We start from the raw sequence: 21,032 nt of genomic DNA, 5'->3' as shown, positions 1-21,032 counted from the left end.
AAAAAAATCAAAAGACTCTTACATGGTTTCTAATCAAAATACCTGTGAAGTATTGCAAAGGAACATCTCAAAATGCTTTGTCTTGAAATTCTGCCTTATCTCCCTGGCATTTGGATGGCAGGTTTAGGAATTATCCAAATACTGCCTTCACAGACTACGGACTTCTCACTTTTGTGGAGCTCTCATGAATTCAACATCCACAACACTACAAAAAATACCGAACTCAAAAGTTAGTTCTAGCTCTCAGAATACTAAGAGTTTTGGTTCAAATAAAAAGAGTTACTTAAACTCTTCAGGAATTAAAGACTTCTCATGTACTTTCCTTCTCTCACCTATCAACTACATTGAGTGCAGAGACCCCAATGAATCAATGAACAGAATGGGAAAAGGGATAAGCAGAGAGGTATGATGAAACAGGACGAACAAGTGGAGCTTGGAGAACACTGTAGGGAAAAACATAAAATGTCAGCAACAAAGTTAGCAGACACCTGTGAGGAAGAAATACTGAGCAAATGTCTTGACGTTTGCACTCAATAGCCACCTCAAATTGAAAATTATTCCTTTTTACTTGCTGATTTTGTGTATCTTATCATTCTTAATTTCTGAAGTGCTTTAGGAATACCGCACATTGCGAATATTTTTAGCAAAAACTGTGCAGTATCAAACTTCAAGAAAAATATACATACATTGAAGTTACTTCTAGCAATATTTTATAAGGTTTGTCTCATTTTAAGAGGAACTATATTGCCTACCACAAATTATGTCACTTAATTATCAGTAGAATCCACCATTTTTCTGGAAAGAGAATTCATGCAAAAGCCTGAAATTAACAATCAATCTTATACTTCTTTTTTTTTTAATATTGATCTGTATCTTCTGGTCTAGCACAACTTCCCCGGTAACAACAAAATTAACTACAGATCTTTTCAACCGACTACAACTCAATTGAATTTTTCTTTATTTATCTCAAATGTGGGTGGCCACGCCGACCTTTGTCTCACAAAAGCAACTGCTGTAAGGAACATCTGCAATATTCTTCTGGGAGCTGTTACGCGCCTCCAAATCACTTGTGTTGCAACCCTCATTAGAAAGGCAGTGTGAACTCAAACTGAGGAGAAGTCTCATTTGTCCCCAGGGTACGTGATTTTAGGACCCCACAAGTCTGTCAAATTTCAGCCACAGGACAGTACTGCAAAGACTAACGACCATGGTTCACCTCTGGGTATGGTCCTACAGCACTACGGTTGCAGAGCACGCACAGTTCTGCACAAGCAACACCCTTCCGTGCTCTTCTCTATCTGGATGAACGCTGTGCCAAGGACCTCCTGATTCTTTTAGATGACAATGGAACCTAGTGCCCACGCACAATGCAGGTATGTTGTTTTAAAAAGCCTGAAAACACCTGCGAAAAAAAAGCTGTATTTTCACACACACAGGTACATATATATGTATATTTGTTCATTCATATTTTATACACATGCAAAAATGTATGCCTTTTTATCTGTATAAACATATATGTGTATATATGTATAAATGTGTGTGGGCATATAAACACACATACACACGACGTAGTAAAAAATTAGTTTAGGAAAAATGCTATATGTGTCTTGCATGGTCATTCAAAATTTAGCCCATGCAAAATAACACTTATTTCACAATAAATATATGAAAATTAAATATAGCTGGTTTAGAGAAGAAAAGAGCTCTTACCTGCTTTACCACTGTCACAGTGCCAGGTGCCATGGTAACTACAGAAGCAACTGCAGTAGCATCATGGGTTTCCGAACCCAACTCAATGATTTGCTGCAGGATGTTTACAGCTGTTGGATCAAGTCTTTCACCTTATCAGAAAGACAGTAAGCATAAGATCATTACAGTAAAACAGCTCTAAGGGTATGTGAATTTAAGTCCTACAGGCACTCCTTCCCCTCCTGCTTTAACCCTGACTCACAGCACTGTTTATAAATTTCAAATAGCTCAATAACATGACACTTTAATAATAGATCTATGGCAGGAAAGTATTCACAAAACAAATTTGCCCAAGGAATGCATGAATCAGCAAGTGAAGCTACACTGATCAGTTCTATGCTTATTTGAGAGAGATCTAAAAGAATACATTGAATAAACAAACAATAGGTACAACTCATAGTAGCAACTGTAAATTAGGAAGCTGCAAGAATTTACCAATCCAAATGTTTATTTGCCAGACATTCAGCTTAAACAGAACCTGAACTCTGTATCTATAACCACAACAGCTATTTGGTATATTACAAACCTGTGTTTACCATCTGTCTGGCCATCTGCAATACCCCTCAACCTAAAGGAAGTACTGTTATCACTAATGTGCTGAAGGGAACAGTTAATTGCTTGAGAGAGCATATGCTTATCATTTTATAAGCATGGGATCAGAACATGTTTGCCCTTTTTTTTTTTTTTTTAAATCCTCTTGATGTATGTAGCCCTGCCAAAGGAAAGGCAAGTTTACAACAAAAAAAAAAAACAACCAACAAACAACAAACCCATACATAGTTGTATTCTCACTTCACACAAAGTATGAAAAGGAAAGAGGCTTGGGCTTGGGGAGGAGTGGCTGGAGAGCTGCCCAGTGGAAAAGGACCTGGGGGTGTTGGTTGACAGCCACCTGAACATGAGCCAGCAGTGTGCTCAGGTGGCCAAGAGGGCCAATGGCATCCTGGCTTGTATCAGGAATAGTGTGACCAGCAGGACCAGGGAGGTGATAGTGCCCCTGTACTTGGCACTGGTGAGGCCGCACCTCGAGTACTGTGTTCAGTTTTGGACCCCTCACTACGAGAAGGACATCGAGGTGCTGGAGGGTGTCCAAAGAAGGGCAACAAAGCTGGTGAAGGGTCTGGAGCACAGGTCTTATGAGGAGCGGCTGAGGGAGCTGGGGCTGTTTAGTCTGGAGGAGAGGAGGCTGAGGGGAGACCTTCTTGCTCTCACAACTACTTGAAAGGAGGTTGTAGCGAGGTGGGGGTCGGTCTCTTCTCCCAAGTAACAAGCGACAGGATGAAAGGAAACGGCCTCAAGCTGGGCCAGGGAAGGTTTAGATCGGACATTAGGAAGAACTTCTTCACCGAAAGGGCAGTCAGGTATTGGAACAGGCTGCCTGAGGAAGTGGTTGAGTCTCCATCCCTGGAGGCATTCAAAAAGACAGGTAGACGTGGTGCTTGAGGACATGTTAGTGGTGGACTTGGCAGTGCTGGGTTAACGGTTGGACTCGATGATCTTAAGGGTCTTTTCCAACCTTAACGATTCTATGATTCTATATATAAAAACAAAACATATGAACACCTACTCTAGTCTCTCATGATTTAACACTCTCAGAGACCTGGACATTTTTTTTTTCTTCCAGTTTTTGTTATTTCCTACTTAGCAATCATTATCTAATCCCACTCTTGCTCTTTTTCAATCTGATACAGAATAGCTTACTTAGTTTTGTGTACCATCAGAATTAAGTTTGTTAGTACTGTCTTGGGAGCATGGTAAATGAGCTATTCCACCATGTCACTTCTGCAGTCTGGCTGACTTAAGCAGGGAGAAAAATAATAGCTAGAGAATTGCCATTAGATACACACCATCTACTCCACCAAGATAGCTGATTTCACAATATATTTAATAACATAGGCAGGAAATTTCACATACCTAATAATAAAGTGCAAAACAGAGTGTGATAAGTATTAATGACTTAAGGATACAGAAATTCATAAAGAATGGTCATTTCTCAGTATTTATTCTCAAAGAAAAATGTAACCCCCGCAGAAATAAGTTCCGGATGACAAATTTCATCATTTCTAATAGTTTCACAGGACATCATATATTGCCCAGTACACTCAAAAGAATTAGATACTTATGAAAAAACATATATTTTGTGTTCCAACCTAAAAAGGTAACTTACCATTCTCAGGAGTATATCTAAGGTTCTGTAATGCAGCTACGGCAGCTTGAGTGCCTTGAACATCTTCTCCAGCCTCTGTGATATGGAGATACTGAGTGGATGCTTCTTCAGAAACTTCAGCAGTTAACTTGAAAACAAAACCCAGCCAAGGCATAAATAATCTCACTCTCATTTTAATAATTTAGAGAACAATGAAAGTTCTGAGTTTAAAGGAATGAGTTTTGGACAACAAATATTGTAACAAGAGTTATAAAAATACCGGGTGAAACAGAATTCAAGAAGAATATTACATGGGAGTTGGGATATCATCCCATAGTTTTCTTCTAGATTCTACTTCAAAAGTTGTTTTAAGCATGCTAAATTATCTTGACTTCGTTTGTGTTGCACAGTTATTTTGTAAAATAACAGCAGATCTCTATTCTATCAGGATCTAGTAAAGACCTTTTGGGCAAAATTAGTTTATAATGCATGTTCTTGCAGATCTGGTAAAATGGCTCTCAAGTTTGAAAATGGCATTTTGTTTTAGAAAAATTGTCCTTTCCACAACTATGTTTTTTCAAGACAAGCTGTCAATATGTATTCCTGCTCTGATTGGATTTCTCTATTTGTAGCTGTTTCAGCAAGAGACATGCTTGCATCCTGGATGTCCTCTGATTTTTTCAGGTTTGGGCAGCTACTGGGAGAGTGTACAGAGAATGGTTTATGAAATGCACGTGGACACAAGACTTTGAAGGACTACATTTTAAAATGCCTGCCTTGTCTTCTTTGACTAACTGTCTATATAGAACGTACTCCGATATTTTTCAAGGACTTAACATTCTATCTGTGGATACTCAAAAACTGTTAAACAAGAACTGCAGGACAGCTCTTCCCAATCAGGCATTCGATTTACAACAGGGGCTAGACTGCCTGAAATTTAGCAGAACAGGTCTTAAACTATGGAGGTCAGCCAACTGCAGTTGACTTCTGGCTTTTTCGTCTCATTGGACACCAACAATAGCCTGCCCAAGCAGTGGAAAAGACTCAACTTGCCAACTGTAATTTTTTAAATAAAAGTGTCTAGATAGTTCTGTGGTTTTCCCATAGCTTCTGCATCTACAGCCAGCTCTGCTCTATAAGAGTAACAGTTTTCATTTTAAAACAAATAGCAACACATATGACAGCAGTGGAAAAAGCTTGAAAGGGTAAGCCCTCTCAAGGTAGCTGCCCTACCCCACCCCAAACTGAGAAAATTCAGGTTGTTGGTTTGGTTTTTTCTAATGCAGCTTCTTAGGTCTAACTTAAATTTTTTAAGGTCTGATCTTAGTGATACTGTGACTTCCTACATACTTTGGATTGAAGCTGGAAACACAGAACAAATGACAGAAGACTTACGCTGTATAACAGTACCATTTTTTTAGCTGATCAATTTAGAAATTCAGTTTTCCAGATTCTAACCTTTTCTAGACCAAGACATAAGCTTCCTTCATTAATTCAGTATAGGATTGCAGCTTTGCACATCTTGCAGTTAACACCACTGAATATTTAGCATATAACAAAATGCACTAAGTTTTTCAATTTCACTTTTTTTTGCTAAAACTTTCACCATTTCTGCTGCAAATAGAAGACTAGAGCCCTAAAATACAGAAATAAGCACTTACAGTGTTGTCAATCCTACCAGATATTAAAGTAGTCAAGCTTAAAAGTCATAGCAATGCATGCATTCAAAATGGAGATGAGATCACAGGACCTCCTGATCTTATATAAAGTCAAGAACACATTTTTGAATACTACTTCTTCTTATCCTCACTTTTCTCCCTAAAATTTTTTAAAATCTTAGGACCAAAACCACGGCAACTTTGCTTTACCTCCCACTTGGTCTCCCCATCATGTTCCACTAGCTTCATGCCATGCTTGTTTTTAAGATGTCTGTTGAACTCCCATTTTGTACCGTACACAAAGCTGCAAACAGGACACTTAATGCCACCTATAAGGAAACACAAATAAATCCTTGAGTTATTTTCATATAAATTCTTTTTCAAAGCAGTAAGGACCCATTTAATTTGACCCCATCTCAATCAAGTCACATAACTGTAATGTGGGTTTCCTTTAGCCGTGTGTCCAACATGGAAAAAAAAGGGAAAAAAAATAAAGTAGGTGAACTCCCATAATGCTTAAAGGGCAATTTTGGATAATGGTAATGGAAGGAGTCTGGAACAACTCATATATCTGGGAAGGTATAGCAATCCTGCTTCCCTGCCTGCATGCCTCCCTTTGGTGGATGTGAAGTTGCAGGAATGCTGTTCCCATCTTTCCCGCCTTCTTGCACCTCTATCCCTAGGGAACCCCTACCACAGAACAATTAGAAAGAAAGAGCAGGAACAGACAACTATTTGCATTCGTCTCACATACAGCATAATTTCTGCAATTAGGTCCACATAAGAAGTATTGGTTTCATCTCTCAGGAGCTAGATGTTAAGGGAGATACCCAAACTGTAACAGAGAGAACATTAACTGCAAAGTAAATAATAACTTATCTCTGGCTGAGAACTTGTGCTTGCCTTGCTAACAAAAGCCATTCTAGAAGCGGCATGTACATCAGAGAGGGGAAAGTTTTTTCAAGGAATGGCACCATGCTAAGTTTGACCAACCCCACCCCATTTTTTCCTCCGCCTGCAAAAAATGCTGCAAACCTAGGGGATGCCTCAGCCTGTGCAGAATCATTCCCACAGTCATGACTCTTGCTGAAATTCAAGTTTAGCAGCACCAATGAAGACTAGTCATAGTTTCCAAGTGAAATGTTTTTCAAGTCTGCAGGTGTCTATGACTTATGTTCTGCTTTAGGCCCACGAAAACAAAGCCTAGCACATGCTTTAAATAATTCCGAACTAATCATTTTGCCCTGTAAATACTCTTTTATTTCAAATCACAGAGTTCCTTAGAAACTAGTTTTAATGCCTACTGCATTACATATCACTGCGGCTTCAAATGTAAATTGTATGTATAGTCCAAAAATCTACAAGATGGGTCTCGGACAACCTTTGGCTTCAAATATCGGTCCCCTGTTGTCTTACAAAGCCCTGGTGTGCTGGCCTTCAGGACACAACGCAAAACCATAGCGCACTGTCCTCTTTCAGTAAGTGCTGGGATTTTTTCTGAGTGCTGATAAACAACACTGAAGCCTTAATATTTAACATACACAGTAGTGGCATACTTCAATAATTTTTAAAAAAATATATCTTCTCTAAGACAGCTGTTCTAGTTTTCTCAAGGTTCAAACAAACATTAATAAGTTTTTTGGCACATTATGAAAGCAAACCAGGAAGAGTTAACAATGTAATGTCATCTTCAACCAGCTATCTTTGCTTTTGAGAGTTTCTAGTGTTTATGCTAACACATAAAAATGTAAACCTAAGTTTTCTGACTATCTTCAAAATGATGCATAGCATGAATTTAGCACAATGTTTACTGTCTGAAAATGCAGCATTACAGGCAAAAAACTAAGTATGACGAAATCATAAGCATCCAGTTTTCCACACTAGATTAAACAGCTTTTACTTCTTTTTCTTACGAAAGTCATTTGGTCAAATGTCAGATCTCAGTTGCTTGTAATTATGCAAATAAGTAGTTCTCTGTTTTCCCTCTATTGACTAAAGCAGAACAGAAATAATCTGTAGGTGATAAATTGTTGCATTAGGTGACCAGAACTCACTCTAACAAAGCTAACGGCAAGGGAAGGGCGTTATGCCACTTTAGGAACTATGCCACCAGATGGCTGTCTCCTCATTACCATGGCAAATAATGACTCTTACCCATCATGTCCAAATACTTCAAATATACTCTCATAAGACGGTTATAAGCCAAGTTCTCATTGCACATAGTCTTTTATGAATAAGGTGATTACAAAAAGCATTCAGTTTTACAGTAATGGAAACCTACCATATGGTATTCTACCAGGTGAATAGAAACAGACTTTTTATTTTGATAAAACAAAATATAACTACGCTTAGTCACTAGAGTCTTTCACTGACACTTATTACTTATTATCCCTCTACAACTTCCCCTTTTTGCTCTCAATGTATTTTAAGTCTTCACCGTTACATACAAAACCAAAAGTTTCCCTATCAAGGAGCTTTACATTCAACACTTCACAAAAGCAAAATACCTTCGTTCAGATTAGGACAAAGATAATATCAGTTACAGAAAATGAAATTAAATATTAATTTCAGACCAATCTGCAGTATTAGGAAAAAACTGCTGTCATGAAAGAGAGGACACTTTTCTGCATTACTTTGATATTAAAACCATTATAACAATACACGAGATAAGTTAAAGCTGTAACTTTTGTCATCATGACTTTAATTAAAGAACAAATAATGGAAGCATAGAATTAAACTGGTAATATGTAACTCCACGTCAGTGACTTGATATGAAAGCTCAGGAAAATTAATTTCTAGATGATTCTTTAAAGCAATGAGTAACATACACAGAAAGTCAACGAATTACACACCTTATCTATTTTCAATACCAAAACTGACGTTTGCAACAAAATAATGCACACAAGTATTATACAGCTCCACAACTTTCTTCTGTCATGGCACTGACATGTGCTCTCCAAACAATTTATTTATTGGCCTAAAGTCTCCCTAAGACAATTATTATTTTATGTTAAAAGAAAGCATGTGATGATAGTGGTATAATAGATCCTAGAGGCCACAACTGGATCATCACGTACGTACTGCACAAGTTGCTGCACAAACACAAATCGAAAATCCGTCTCCCAGAGAGTGCAGAAATACAGAAACAAAACATTGGATGGCAGGGAATATCAGTGAAAAGAAACAATTTCGGGAAAAAATTTATGTGACTTGCCCAGCAAAAAGCAAATGAAACTAAAAAAGGAAACTATCAAATGAGCAACTATCTTGTCCCCTATGCAGAATACATCAAATTCTTGGAGTATTTATTTTCCTTTATTACTTTAAAATACTAAAATAAATGTCAGATCATAGACTTCTGTTTAAATAAGAAGAATCAAAAGACCCCCAAGCATTTCTCTGATCCTGGCTGATCCTAATTTCTAATATAAGCCCAGAAATTAAATACTGCTGTCTATCCCTGGCAATGCAGTTGCTCAAATGATCATGTCCCCTCTTCTATTCTATGAATCATTCATTTATTTATAAACTCATTCTAGGAATCTTGAGTGGAGTCCAGCAGTCTACATTCATATAAATATTTCCAGTTAAGATTATTTTCAATGTCTGCAATGTAGTCAAAAACCAGTTGAGAGTAGAGAAGAAAAGATGAACAAGTGTGAAGCAATTCACTCTGGGCTCAGTGGGTAACTTAGAACAAGCAGAATACAATACAACTAGATATAGACAGCTTTTATGAGATGTTAATCTCTGTTAGTTTCCCTTCTCACTTTTTTTCCCCCAAACACTTTCACTTGCTGGCTCTCTCACCTTTTCCTTTTCCTCTGTAGTCCTTTAATTTCAAAGGACTTGTTTAACATCAGGTCTGAAGGGTCTTCTTCCCTTATATGAATACATGAATAATTTTCCAAAATTGCTTTTCACATCTATGAATATGGTAAATTGAAACTTGACAGAGGCTAGTCAAGTAGCTAGTTGCAACTGCTGGCCCAAGCAGGTCAGAAACAAATACCGTCATACTGCATAACATGTCCACAATGACCTGTCTGTGCTGTGCGACGCAGATACAGATCTTCTGATTCCAAAATTAGGAAAATTTTAAACTTCAATAGGACTCATGTTTATCAACTCCAAATGCAAATCCTAATTAACTCAAGTTTTCCACAAGGAACTTTTTTTTTTTCCCCAGTGAGATACCAAAACATTGAGAAAAACCAATGTTTCTACAGTATGATAAGAAATCTGCAGGTGTCCTGTTTTTATTTTGAGCCTATGTGCAAGATCCATGGGATGTGTCATAGAGCAGAAGATGAAGCTGGCAAAGGAGGTTGCATGTGGGAAAAGTGCACCTACTAACATGGCTTGCTTCATGGCAGAGTCCTGGTAAGAGGCACTGGCTTCATAGCTACTATATTGATGAAGGCCCTTTAAAACTCAACACAGCAGGTGAACACCTGGAAAGCAGGCACAGCACTAGTGGTAGCACAGGAAATACAAATGCTGTGTAAGGAAAGGAAGACAGAGAAGGATGCAAAGTCAGAGACGGAAAGAATACAACACGATATTTCCATTGGAAGGGACCCGCAACGATCACCTAGTCCAACTGCCTGACCAATTCAGGGCTGACCAAAAGCTAAAGCATGTTGTTAAGGGCATTGTCCAAATGCCTCTTAAACACTGACAGGCTTGGGGCATTGACCACCTCTCTAGGAAGCCTGTTCCAGTGTTTCACCACCCTCTCGGTAAAGAAATGCCTCCTCATGTCCAGTCTGAACCTCCCCTGGCACAGCTTTGAATCATTCCCACGTGTCCTGTCACTGGATACCAGGGAGAAGAGATCAACACCTCCCTCTCCCCTTCCCCTCCTCAGGAAGCTGTAGAGAGTGATGAGGTGGCCCCTCAGCCTCCTTTTCTCCAAACTAGACAAGCCCAAAGTCCTTAGCTGCTCCTCACAGGACATGCCTTCCAGCCCTGTCACCAGCTCTGTTGCCCTCTGCACACATTCAAGGACCTTCACATCCTTCATAAGCTGTGGGGCCCAGAACCACACACAGTACTCAAGGTGAGGCTGCACCAATGCTGAATACAGTGGGATCATCACCTCTTTTGACCGGCTGGTCCTGCTGTGTTTGATGCCCCCCAGGATGCGGTTTGCCCTCTTGACTGCCAGGGCGCACTGCTGACTCCTACTGAGCCTGCTGTCGACCAGCACCCCCAGATCCCTTTCTGCAGGGCTGCTCCCCAGCCACTCCTCTCTCAATTTCAACTTGTGCCTGGCGTTACTCCATCCCAGGTGCAGAATCCGGCATTTGGACTTGTTAAATTTCATCCCATTAATCACTGCCCAGTGCCCCAATGTGGTGGACAAAGCACATCCACCACAGAAAAAAATTAAAGGCTGTTCTCTCTCATCTCACTCTAATGTCTTCATTATAAGACTACTCCTGCATTCTCAACTACTTTACACGTTTTTTGTTTCAGTGGAAAAGAATTATTTTCAGAAGTGCATTTATCTGGCTCCCAAAGGGGAAGGAAAACCTAACTAGCATATCATTAATTTTATTTGTTCAAAACATTATAAATGTGATCCTTAATTTCACATTAACAAAATTAAATCTCAGGTACCTGTTCTTAAGAGTGGCCATGGACAAAGAATTCCTCGCAGTGCTCAGATATTTGGAAGGTTAAACAAAGCTCCCCACAGTGCACAGTTCTTCCTTCACCAGCACGACTACAGAATAGAGGCTTTGAGTACTGACCAAGTCAATATTACCTCTTTAAAACAACTGCAGGTTCCCTGACAACTTTCACTGTCTGTGAAAATAATCTTAAAATTCTACTATACACTCCTGCGCTGAAATTTATAGACAAAGATCTACTTTTTAAATTATTCCAGTTTTTTTTTTTTTTGACAAAAAGGAAAAAAAGAAATGTCATATAAAAATAACACAGGCTCAAACTCCTTAATGTAGGTATACATTTCTCCATTATAGTGCAAGTATAGAGGGAGAGTCTCAGACTTTGAGTGCCTTTCTGTGTCATAATTTCAGTATTATTTTAACATGGATCAATGCCTTCAACAGATAAGTGTTCTGTGTTAGATGAATAATTTGGAAATACTATTTAGAAATAGTGTCATCTTAGAAGAATTATATTCAATTCATTATCTAATACAACAGCATTATTTTGGTCTCTATTCTTCTTCAACAAAACCAGAAATTTTGAAGATCCCAAAAGATATTACAAAAAGGCTGGCAGTTTCTATTAAAAAAAAAAAATAGGGAAAACACTTTCTAAAATTATCAGAAACAAAGTAAGAAACTCAACTTTACCAAGCATTAAAATATTTTCAACACAATTTAATATTTAATTTGCCTTACTCCTTTTCTTCCCCACTTCCCCCCACACCAGGCACTAGAACTGAAGGCGCTTTACACCCACAAAGGTATCTGACTGCATAGTCAACTGTTTGCTTCGGTTCACCTGCTCGGCGTGCAACAGCAAAACTACTTATGCGAGTCAGACAACCTGTACACGTCTCCTTTGCTATCACCCAGACGCTGCAAGGAATGAGGTCCAACTTGTAATACCTGTATCAAGCAGAAATATAGCAACTAGTGGCATTGACCATCTTTTCAGAAGGATATTAAATTTCAGCACAGATGAAATTCTTAAACAAAAACAACAGCCAGGAATATAACTTTTCATGCTAGTATATAAATGTGGTAAAAACTACGGCAATCTTATTTTCTCTTCTCCCTGGCATTCCATTAGCTCTTACACTTAATCCTGAATTTTTGATCCTCCCCAAAATCCTTGTTGCCTTTACTTAGCTTATCCGTGACAGCAATTTCTCTAATTGACCAGGTCGCTATATCTAATTAGTTTTATTCGTCTTTATCTTTGTGTGCTACAACTATAAGTTTTACACAGACAGCAGTAACAAGCAGTTGTTCTAGGCAGCATGAGATATTTAGGACTCTTAACACAGAAATGTGACGTAGAGAAATGCAGGCCTGGTGTGACAGCCTTGAGAAGTAGAGACCCAGGATGCAACACGGGGGGGGCAGGCATGGAGTGATAAGAAGTGGGGCACAAGCTTGGCACTGAAGAACCCACAGCTATAAACAACTCAGAAACGATCAGTTAAAAATACGTAAATTGGGAGCTGGATAAAACTGGTTATAGGGACAACAAAAATAGTATTTAACATACATGAAGAATACCATAAACAGTAAATTTGGATTTCATCTGCAGCTACAGACCAATGGAAAAGAAAAGCGAACATGTAACAATGGCCCCAACTGGAAGGGGAGAGGAAGATCATAGAATCATAGGATCGTTTAGGTTGGAAAAGACCTTTGAGATCATCAAGTCCAACCGTTAACCTGACACTGCCAAGTCCACCACTAAACCATGTCCCTAAGCACCACATCTACATGTTTTTTGAATACCTCCAGGGATGGCAACTCAACCACTTCCCTGGGCAGCCTGTTCCAACCCTTGACAACCCTTTCGGTGAAGAAATTTTTTCCTAATATCCAATCTAAACCTCCCCTGGCACAACTTGAGGCCATTACCTCTCATTTTATCACTCATTACTTGGGAGAAGAGACTGACCCCCACCTTGCTACAACCTCCTTTCAGGTAGCTGTAGAGAGTGAGAAGGTCTCTCCTGAGCTTCCTTTTCTCCAGACTAAACAACCCCAGTCCCCTCAGCTGCTGCTCATAAGACTTGTGCTCTAGACTCTTCACCAGCTTCTTTGCTCTTCTTTGGACATCAAGATGAACATCATACTCCTCCCAGCAAAGAACTCCAGATGCTGACAACTTACTGAAACCCCCATCCCAAAGCCAACACCAGGGGAAACCAACCATCTTACAACTCAGAAAAACAGTGGAAGGGTGACCATAACACCAGGAAAAGGAGTAGAAACTAAGAAGTGTGTGTGTTACCATTTTAATTGTAATAGTAACACTATTAAGACTTCTTCTGTATATAAGTACTCTAACTACATTTTATTATTTTTTAAAAATAATAATTAGATCTAGACTAATGGTGATTCTTGAACTAGACTGTTAAGATTTCCATTGTACTAACAGTAAGTTCTTGGCTTTACTTACACAGATAAGGTGTGCTTCCTTTGCCCATAACCAAGATTCTGAGCATAACAATTTGTAACCTGTTTTACCTGTACTCTCTTTTTTCCCCTCATTTTTCTAATGAGGGAAAAATTTGCTGCCATTTACTCTTCAGTCTCTTTCCTTACATTTACTCAACCTTACCTTTAGTTCAACCTTGCAAAATTGTCATAGAAATTTATCAGTAGAACGACAGATATTTATCATTCATTTTAACACATAGTGACACTTAGAAAAGGAGACAAGGGAAAATGGTAAATGCATGCAACAATGAATAGCACAGGCAAGGTAAATCAAAACTTTGGTTTATTCACCCTTAGAAACCAAGAACAAAGGATGCTGAATAAAAGGTAAAAGGTGACCATTTCAGAATTACTAAAAAGTAGTAATGAGTTATCACATAACGCTCAATAAACTGAAGAACGCATATCACACACAAGTTTACCTTTACACCAAGTTTGCTTCAGGAAAACAAAACAAAACAAAACAAACAAGTCTTATATCATAGAGATGTACCTTGTTGGATAAGGGCTTCTGCTGCAGGCTCCCCAGAACCTACATTTACATACTCTTCATTAGGATGCTTTCTGTTGTAATGCCTCTTCAGAGAACCAGATATGTTGCAGGAATAGTGGCAATGTGCACAACGGAAAGGCTAGGAGCAATAAGGGAAACGTTAGAACATATTTCCTGAACTCTTCGGGATACAGGTCTAAGCTGCAATGTTTTGATCCCAAGAAACCATGTTCATTTCTGGTTTAGGCATCTTCCAAGGAGACCTTCCAAAATTCAATATAAATGGAAATTGTAACTAAACGTTACCTAAAATTTGGTACTTTTTATTATGGGCAAGACATCAAGTATTCTCAACATTATAAGATTATTACCTACTTTTCGTAATTCAGTAAACTGTGTGTTTTCATAATTGATGATCACAGGTCTGACCACGTGGAGACTTTCTACTACAAGGAAATGACTCAGCTGCCGTAAGCTTTGGTCTGAAAAGGGGGAGTAAGAGAGCTAAAATAACTGAAGGTACAATATGATTGTACAGCCAACCTAATTTAACAGATAACCATACCTGACAGGGTTGATCTCTTCCCTTTCCTTTCCTTCTCTCTCCAACATGCTCCCAACTGCTTCCCTTTCACTGGCACTTGCATTCATCTGACCATTTAGTGAGCTAAGTTTTGGAAACTAAATTAATTAATTTTTAAGAACACACGTCTCCTTTCAACGGACAGGGAGAGACATTTCTAAAGAAAAAAGTTTAGGAAAACAAGCGTTTGTGCCTAAAGTTAGCCTTTGAGAATAACCTTCTGACTGAGATATGTCACAGTTATAGGAAGCTTGATACAACCATTAGAGTCCTGGAAAAGAATACAGACATTGACCAAAGTCCTTGGGCAAAAGTCAAGTACCTCAGAATGGGATGTAAAATGTTTCAGGCACAGCAACCAGGCCCACCTAAAGCTAGTCAGCAGAAAATGGTTGGTACAGAAATCTTTATTAAGAAGCTGAATTTAAAGCAGGGAAATGTCTGCAGTCAGGGTCCATTGACCAGTACATTCCCCTAAGCTTGTTGCTCATGTCCTTCTTTCAGGCTCCAAACAGCAAAAATAAGGAAGAAAAGTGGTGTTTAGATTGCCTTAACCTTACACTTCAGAAGGTACTGTAACATTCAGCTATCAATTTTTCAGAGATAGTTACTCTACTTTTCTATTGCTGAAACACTTTTTTTTTTTTTAAGAAAGTAATCCAGACAGACTGCTGTGTTCTTGTACCACTCTCTAAATACTTGCATGTCTTGTATGTTCTCTGCGATCGGATAGCAGGATTCCAAATTCATGGAGCTTGGAAGTATGATGGATTAAATTATCATTAGGTCGCATAACTGCTGACATTCCTCTGAGTTTGATATGCATGCAAACAACCGTCCCAGAAGGAGGCAACGCGTTACTCACAGACAGTTTTTTAACTCCTTTTGACAAATACTCCTGATTGACCTATTTCAGTGTTTTGCAGTTCTCTTGATAATGCATTGAATAGCCACACTGACATGCACGCTGACAGAGGACTGAAAAGAGGTGCTGAGTCAACAGTTCTAAAGCTGATCCTGAGGTCAGAATCAGCTATTTCAAGAACTGCATTATGAGTACATTCATCCCGTTAGCCATTTAAAAAGGAAAATGATGTATTTTCATTTACAAAAAATCCTTTTAAAAAGATAAGTCCATAGCAAAACTACATACTTAAGAAAGAAAAATTATCTGTGCAAAATGTATCACCTCTTTAGACAACTTGCTTAATTTTCTTATGTGTCTTGTCTTCCAAAATTTAAACCATGAATCAAAAGACTGTCTTCCTTTCTGCTTTACGGAGGTATGTAACATTGGTACTTATTAAGAATGGCTGAAGTGTACTCTTTATAGGAGCAAAATGATTTGTTAGATAATGAAAGATGTTGCATAGGAAAATAGTACGATCTTTTCAATAAGAAATATGCTCATTGCCAAGATAAAGCGTTACATTAAAATGAACACTTTCATACATACAAAATACTGGATTTTTCTGGAAAACAAACTAGTACCATTTCTATTTCCTGAATATAACATTTCACAATTCATTACATCAAGACCTATCATGCTGAGAGCCAATGTGAAATTTAGGAATAAAACCATACTACAATTTATTAAAATAAACCATATCTCTAATCTAAACACTTCATAGAAACATTAACAATCTTCAAAACTCTTTCCAAGACATGTTTCAGACAAATGGGGTGTTTTAAAATTAATTCTCTTCAATTTTCTTCAAGTATACGAATTCATCCATAGTACATTAGACTGGCAAATTTTCAGAGCAAATTAAGGTGGGCAATGAACAGTGATGTATGGGATTCGCTTTCCTGCTTCCCTAGGACATTTTAAGGTACATATTAGATCAGTTCTCTCGAGGTCTGAGAGTCAAAAAAAACAATAATGTTTGTTTTATATTGCAACAGACACATATTTTTGGCAAGTAAAGATACTAATTACGAATTGTCCACAAACAAAATAGCCCTATCTCAAAAGTCTGACTATAAAGTCAAAATTCTCAAAATATTAACATATTAAGATGCTATAATTGCTACCAAATAGGAAAATGTGCCAGTTTTAAAACTGTTGTCTGAAGTTCCATGTATTTCTAAATGACTTATCAATAAGCATGATTTATATGTTTTCTTACCTTGAAAGACACATGTTGTTCCATATGACGTAGGAGCTGTGGTTTCTGGGCAGCTGTGTAGTCACACACTGTACATTTAAACTGCTTTCCTGAAATGGGAATAGAAAGTGGAATAACTTTTTGCTATTTAAGTTCAAAAAACTACTGATTATATTTCCTCATAAAGATGATTTCCAAGATTCTAAGAATGAACAATGAACAATACTAGAAGTCTGGCACTTGCTCTGCAAAATTTTGGTTAAATAGAACTAAGAGCGGAGTAAGGAAGAAAACAGGCTCGAGTGCCATTTTCAAATTATAAGCATTAAATAGTCTAGATGCTCCTGGGATAGTCACTTGGGAAAGAAGAAAAAGAGTCATTAGAGTGCAGCCTAAATGGAAGAAAGAAATCGATTATTTACAATTGCAGGCACAGTTATTTTGCTATTTGTAAAGCAGATCTGGAAATCCTTAGAACACGGATGTTTGGTCATGTTCACATGTTTTTACCTACTTCTGTTCCAAGCACTGAATTGTTATGACTCAAATACATTTAAATTTTCTTGTTTTTTCCACTGTAACTTTTCTTGATGTATTTCTGGTAGGGTATGACATGACCTATAAGATTTGGTTATGTGTTTAGCACTACTCTTCCAGTAACGACTCAAACTATCATAAAAGGATTTTCTGCACTGGCTTAACCCTGGATACAGGGAGAAATAAAATATGCTACAGACAAAAATAAGATTAGAATGGCAAATAATACAGAGGTTTTGTGTTTTGACCTTCCACTTCTGCTTACACAATTTTAAAACGATAGGCGCAAGTTGTTCCATCAACATCAGACCAAATGACGCCTGCTTGCCTTGTTCATCATGACATTGTGTCCTTTCTCATCTAAATCTCTGCAGTAACTGTCTCACATACAGTCACGCAAGGTGAGAGAAAGCATATACTGAGACTAGTTCACACTTTATATGTAGTGACTTATACGCTGCTGGCTACCAAACAGTAAGGATAATGGGTAGGTTCTGTGACCTGTTCTTGGAGAGTGCCGATTCGTATTTTTTCATTGTTTTTCGTTTTTCACAGATTTTCTCAAAATGTATGGAGTTAAAGTAACTGTTGGACTTCTACTCTTCCGCATCGTTTCAAAAATCAGGGAGTGGACCAGAAGAGACAATGGGTGCATATCTGCATAAACATTGCTGCTTCAGATACCAATCTAAAAAGTCATTTAAAGATTTGAGACAGTCTGCGTCTCTCAAGTACTTGGCAGACTGAAAGTCTGCATTGTACGGAGGTCTTCTACACAACATAATACAATGAAATAGAGTCAATGCAATTTTTATATATTGCTTTCTGAAAGAAAAAAAAAGAAACAACCATGCCTTCAGTTCAGAAGTATCATCCAAAGAAAGGTGTTACTTTAAGTTCCACAGACGAGACATTATACTTGAAATTTCTTTACATGCCTGTGAGCTTTCTAGTCAGGCATCAATACTGAAAGTACTAACCCTCCAACCTGAAATAGCAACAATAAAATTGAAGAATGAGAACTGGAATTTCAACTAATGAAAGCTGACGCTCAGAACATTCGGTCTAAAATAAAGTCAATACTTTTAACAGAGGGCATGATTAATGACTATGACAATTTGCTTCGAAATAAGATGGATTCCCTGTCATGCGAAGTCTTTAAATCAAGTCTGCTTAGCCCTTCCTAAAAAGATACACTACAATCCAGAGGAAATGTGATGCAAAATTATTAGGTTAAGTTACGGCCTGTACTCGGCAAGAGATCAGACCTCATGATCGTAAGAGTCTGCTTTTGGCCCTGAAATCATTAGTCTGAGTCCTTCTTAAGGCAAGATGGTCAGATTTTGTCACGATAGATATTCAGGGTTCTCCAACAGGAATGAATTCTCTCTGACATTTTTGAGAAACATCTGTTGCTGTTTGTGGCTTTGCAGAGAGTGAAACTCCCAAACATATTACCATTCTGTAGATTTCTCTTACTTTCCCTTCAAAGCATTCTCTCCCCCAAATCTTTTTTTTTCCCCTTATGATTTAAAATAACACGATTTCCTTCCTTTTATTCTCTGGGTTTCATACTCCCTTTCTCCATATTTCATCTTTAAGATTCTATCAGTCCTGCTACCTCCAGCCAAATTACAAGGTGTATTAAATACAGAAAGACTTCATTCCTGTATTAAATGCCCATGGCTGGCAAACTGTATTTGACTGACATGGAATAAGTACATGCTAAACACTACTCCAAAAGCAAAAGAAACAAAAGGAAGGATGGAAAAGTACAATACAGAATATTCTGTATTATCCTGAAGGCTTCTTTAGATTCTGGATCTTGCTCAAAAAAGTTACAAGCTTTTTATACTGAGTGTGAAAGTTTCCATATAACACAGCTAAGAAAAAACTTAAGATAATTTCTGATATCTAATTAAAAGCATTTTTTTTTTGTTTATTTCTAATCACAAACAGTAATAAGCCTGACTATGGAATTGTTTTCTATCATGCCAGTCCTGAGAAGTCTGTCTTCCGGAGAGACTAAAGCAGACAGAAAAGGACTTTATATTCCACTGGTTAAATTGACCTTGCAGGGCTGATTTAAACAAAAATTGCCTGCATTCATAAGTCAGGAAGACAAAACTCAAACAGCGAAACATCTTTCAAATTCATTTACTTGTGAAATAACTGAAGAACACTAGCTGTGCGCTAGTAAGAACTTTGGAAGTGCTGTCACTATAGCAAGGGACACTGGGCAAAGAGAAACTGTCAGCATTCATGAGGCTGAAAGTCCCTTGGCAAATCATACACTACATTCCTGGTGACAAATATTATCTTATTTTTCACAAGTGATTGACAAGTATGAAGAGCTTACTGAGGTGGACTTAGTGAGGAAAACTACTTAGGACTCTACAGTGAGATTCTGTTTCCACTGGAGCCAATGGCAAACCGCATTTTCCAAAGGTACAGGGAATTTCCTGGAACACTTTTGGAAGTGTAAACAGCAAGGCAGAAAAGCACAAGTCTCAGATTTATTCGTATCACTCAAAAACGGAGGTGGATCAAAAAGGAACATTCAGTCACCTCAGTTATTGCAGAAGATGATGACAGTCTGAAGCCAGATAAAAAAAAGACTCCTTGTAGTAACACTGCCTCTAGAGTCAAGGTTTCAGCCTGACCTAGCAGTAAATGATAAGAGAATATCGTTCTTTGCATGGACTTAAATGTTTAAAACTAACTTCATGCCTTTAAACCAAATCCAGACAAGGCTAGCTCCTGAACGACTATAGTGCTATTCTTAACAGTGCCAAATTTCAAAGCAGTCTCAGCTGAATTGCAGTAATTACCTACACACATATATATTTTGTTCAAGAAATAGAACTAACTCACAGGTAAAAACGAATTCAACTTTCAGTGCTGAATTTCACTATTTGGACATGGCAGATGGTGAAAACAAAACAGAAAGGTTTTGAAATGAAACCCCATGCAGGGATTTTTTTACAGCATCATAGAAAGAGATGGGTTTTTTCTTTATAGTCTGCTCGTGCTCCAGATTTTCTTTTAATTCAAATTCAACCTGCCTCCTTCTCCCAGGCAGGAATTAGCTGAGGATTGCATTTGATAAGTAAAATCTTGATTCTTGCATAGGAAATTTGTATGTATGTGCAACACCTGCTTGTTATTGGCCAAGTTATTTCAAAATACTGGAAAGTATTTTTTGAATAATGAGCTATTTACTAACTCATGGTAATACTACAGTAACTTTGGTAATACTACAGTAACTATATGCTTCCTATAATATGTATCGTATCAATCTAAAAGGGATCATCTCTTTCACTTATACATACAGATATAAGCATACATAAAAATCAATAAATATCTCTGACACAAAAACTTCACATATATTCTGAAGATGTAACAGAGCATTGTGTGCTTTCTGTGAAAGGACCGTGCTAATGAATATCCAAAAATTTTTTAAAAAGAGTTTAAATGAAATGGTCAATAAAGAGTGGAATGAGGTTTCACAAGGTTGCATGAGTAAGAAAGATGAAGCTACTAAGTCATAATGCATGTCCGTACAACTTACCCTGCTAAATCTTTTACTTCAA

At 37.8% G+C, this 21,032-nt stretch overlaps 1 protein-coding gene across 2 annotated transcripts in view; it reads right to left on the bottom strand.

Annotated features, from left to right (window-relative positions):
• ZFAT (zinc finger and AT-hook domain containing) overlaps window positions 1-21,032 on the bottom strand; it is a 94,310-nt gene that overhangs the window by 13,044 nt on the left and 60,234 nt on the right. The window contains exons 11-16 of one of the 2 annotated variants that reach the window (XR_015701465.1): window positions 16,924-17,012; window positions 14,212-14,350; window positions 5,764-5,882; window positions 3,917-4,043; window positions 1,711-1,841; window positions 1,217-1,402 (exon numbers count right to left, since the gene is read on the bottom strand). Coding sequence is in view for 1 of the 2 variants with exons in the window: in XM_087744454.1 (XP_087600580.1) it covers window positions 1,711-1,841; window positions 3,917-4,043; window positions 5,764-5,882; window positions 14,212-14,350; window positions 16,924-17,012 (605 nt within the window). In the remaining variant the exon portion in view is untranslated. The remainder of the gene's footprint in view (window positions 1-1,216; window positions 1,403-1,710; window positions 1,842-3,916; window positions 4,044-5,763; window positions 5,883-14,211; window positions 14,351-16,923; window positions 17,013-21,032) is intronic. The other variant, XM_087744454.1, reaches the window with a different exon arrangement.

The sequence above is a fragment of the Nipponia nippon genome, unplaced genomic scaffold, assembly GCF_047370975.1.
Source record: "Nipponia nippon isolate SJK-2023a ecotype South Korea unplaced genomic scaffold, ASM4737097v1 scaffold_1, whole genome shotgun sequence".
Lineage (NCBI taxonomy): Eukaryota > Metazoa > Chordata > Aves > Pelecaniformes > Threskiornithidae > Nipponia > Nipponia nippon.
This window is presented reverse-complemented; position numbering and strand designations above follow the sequence as displayed.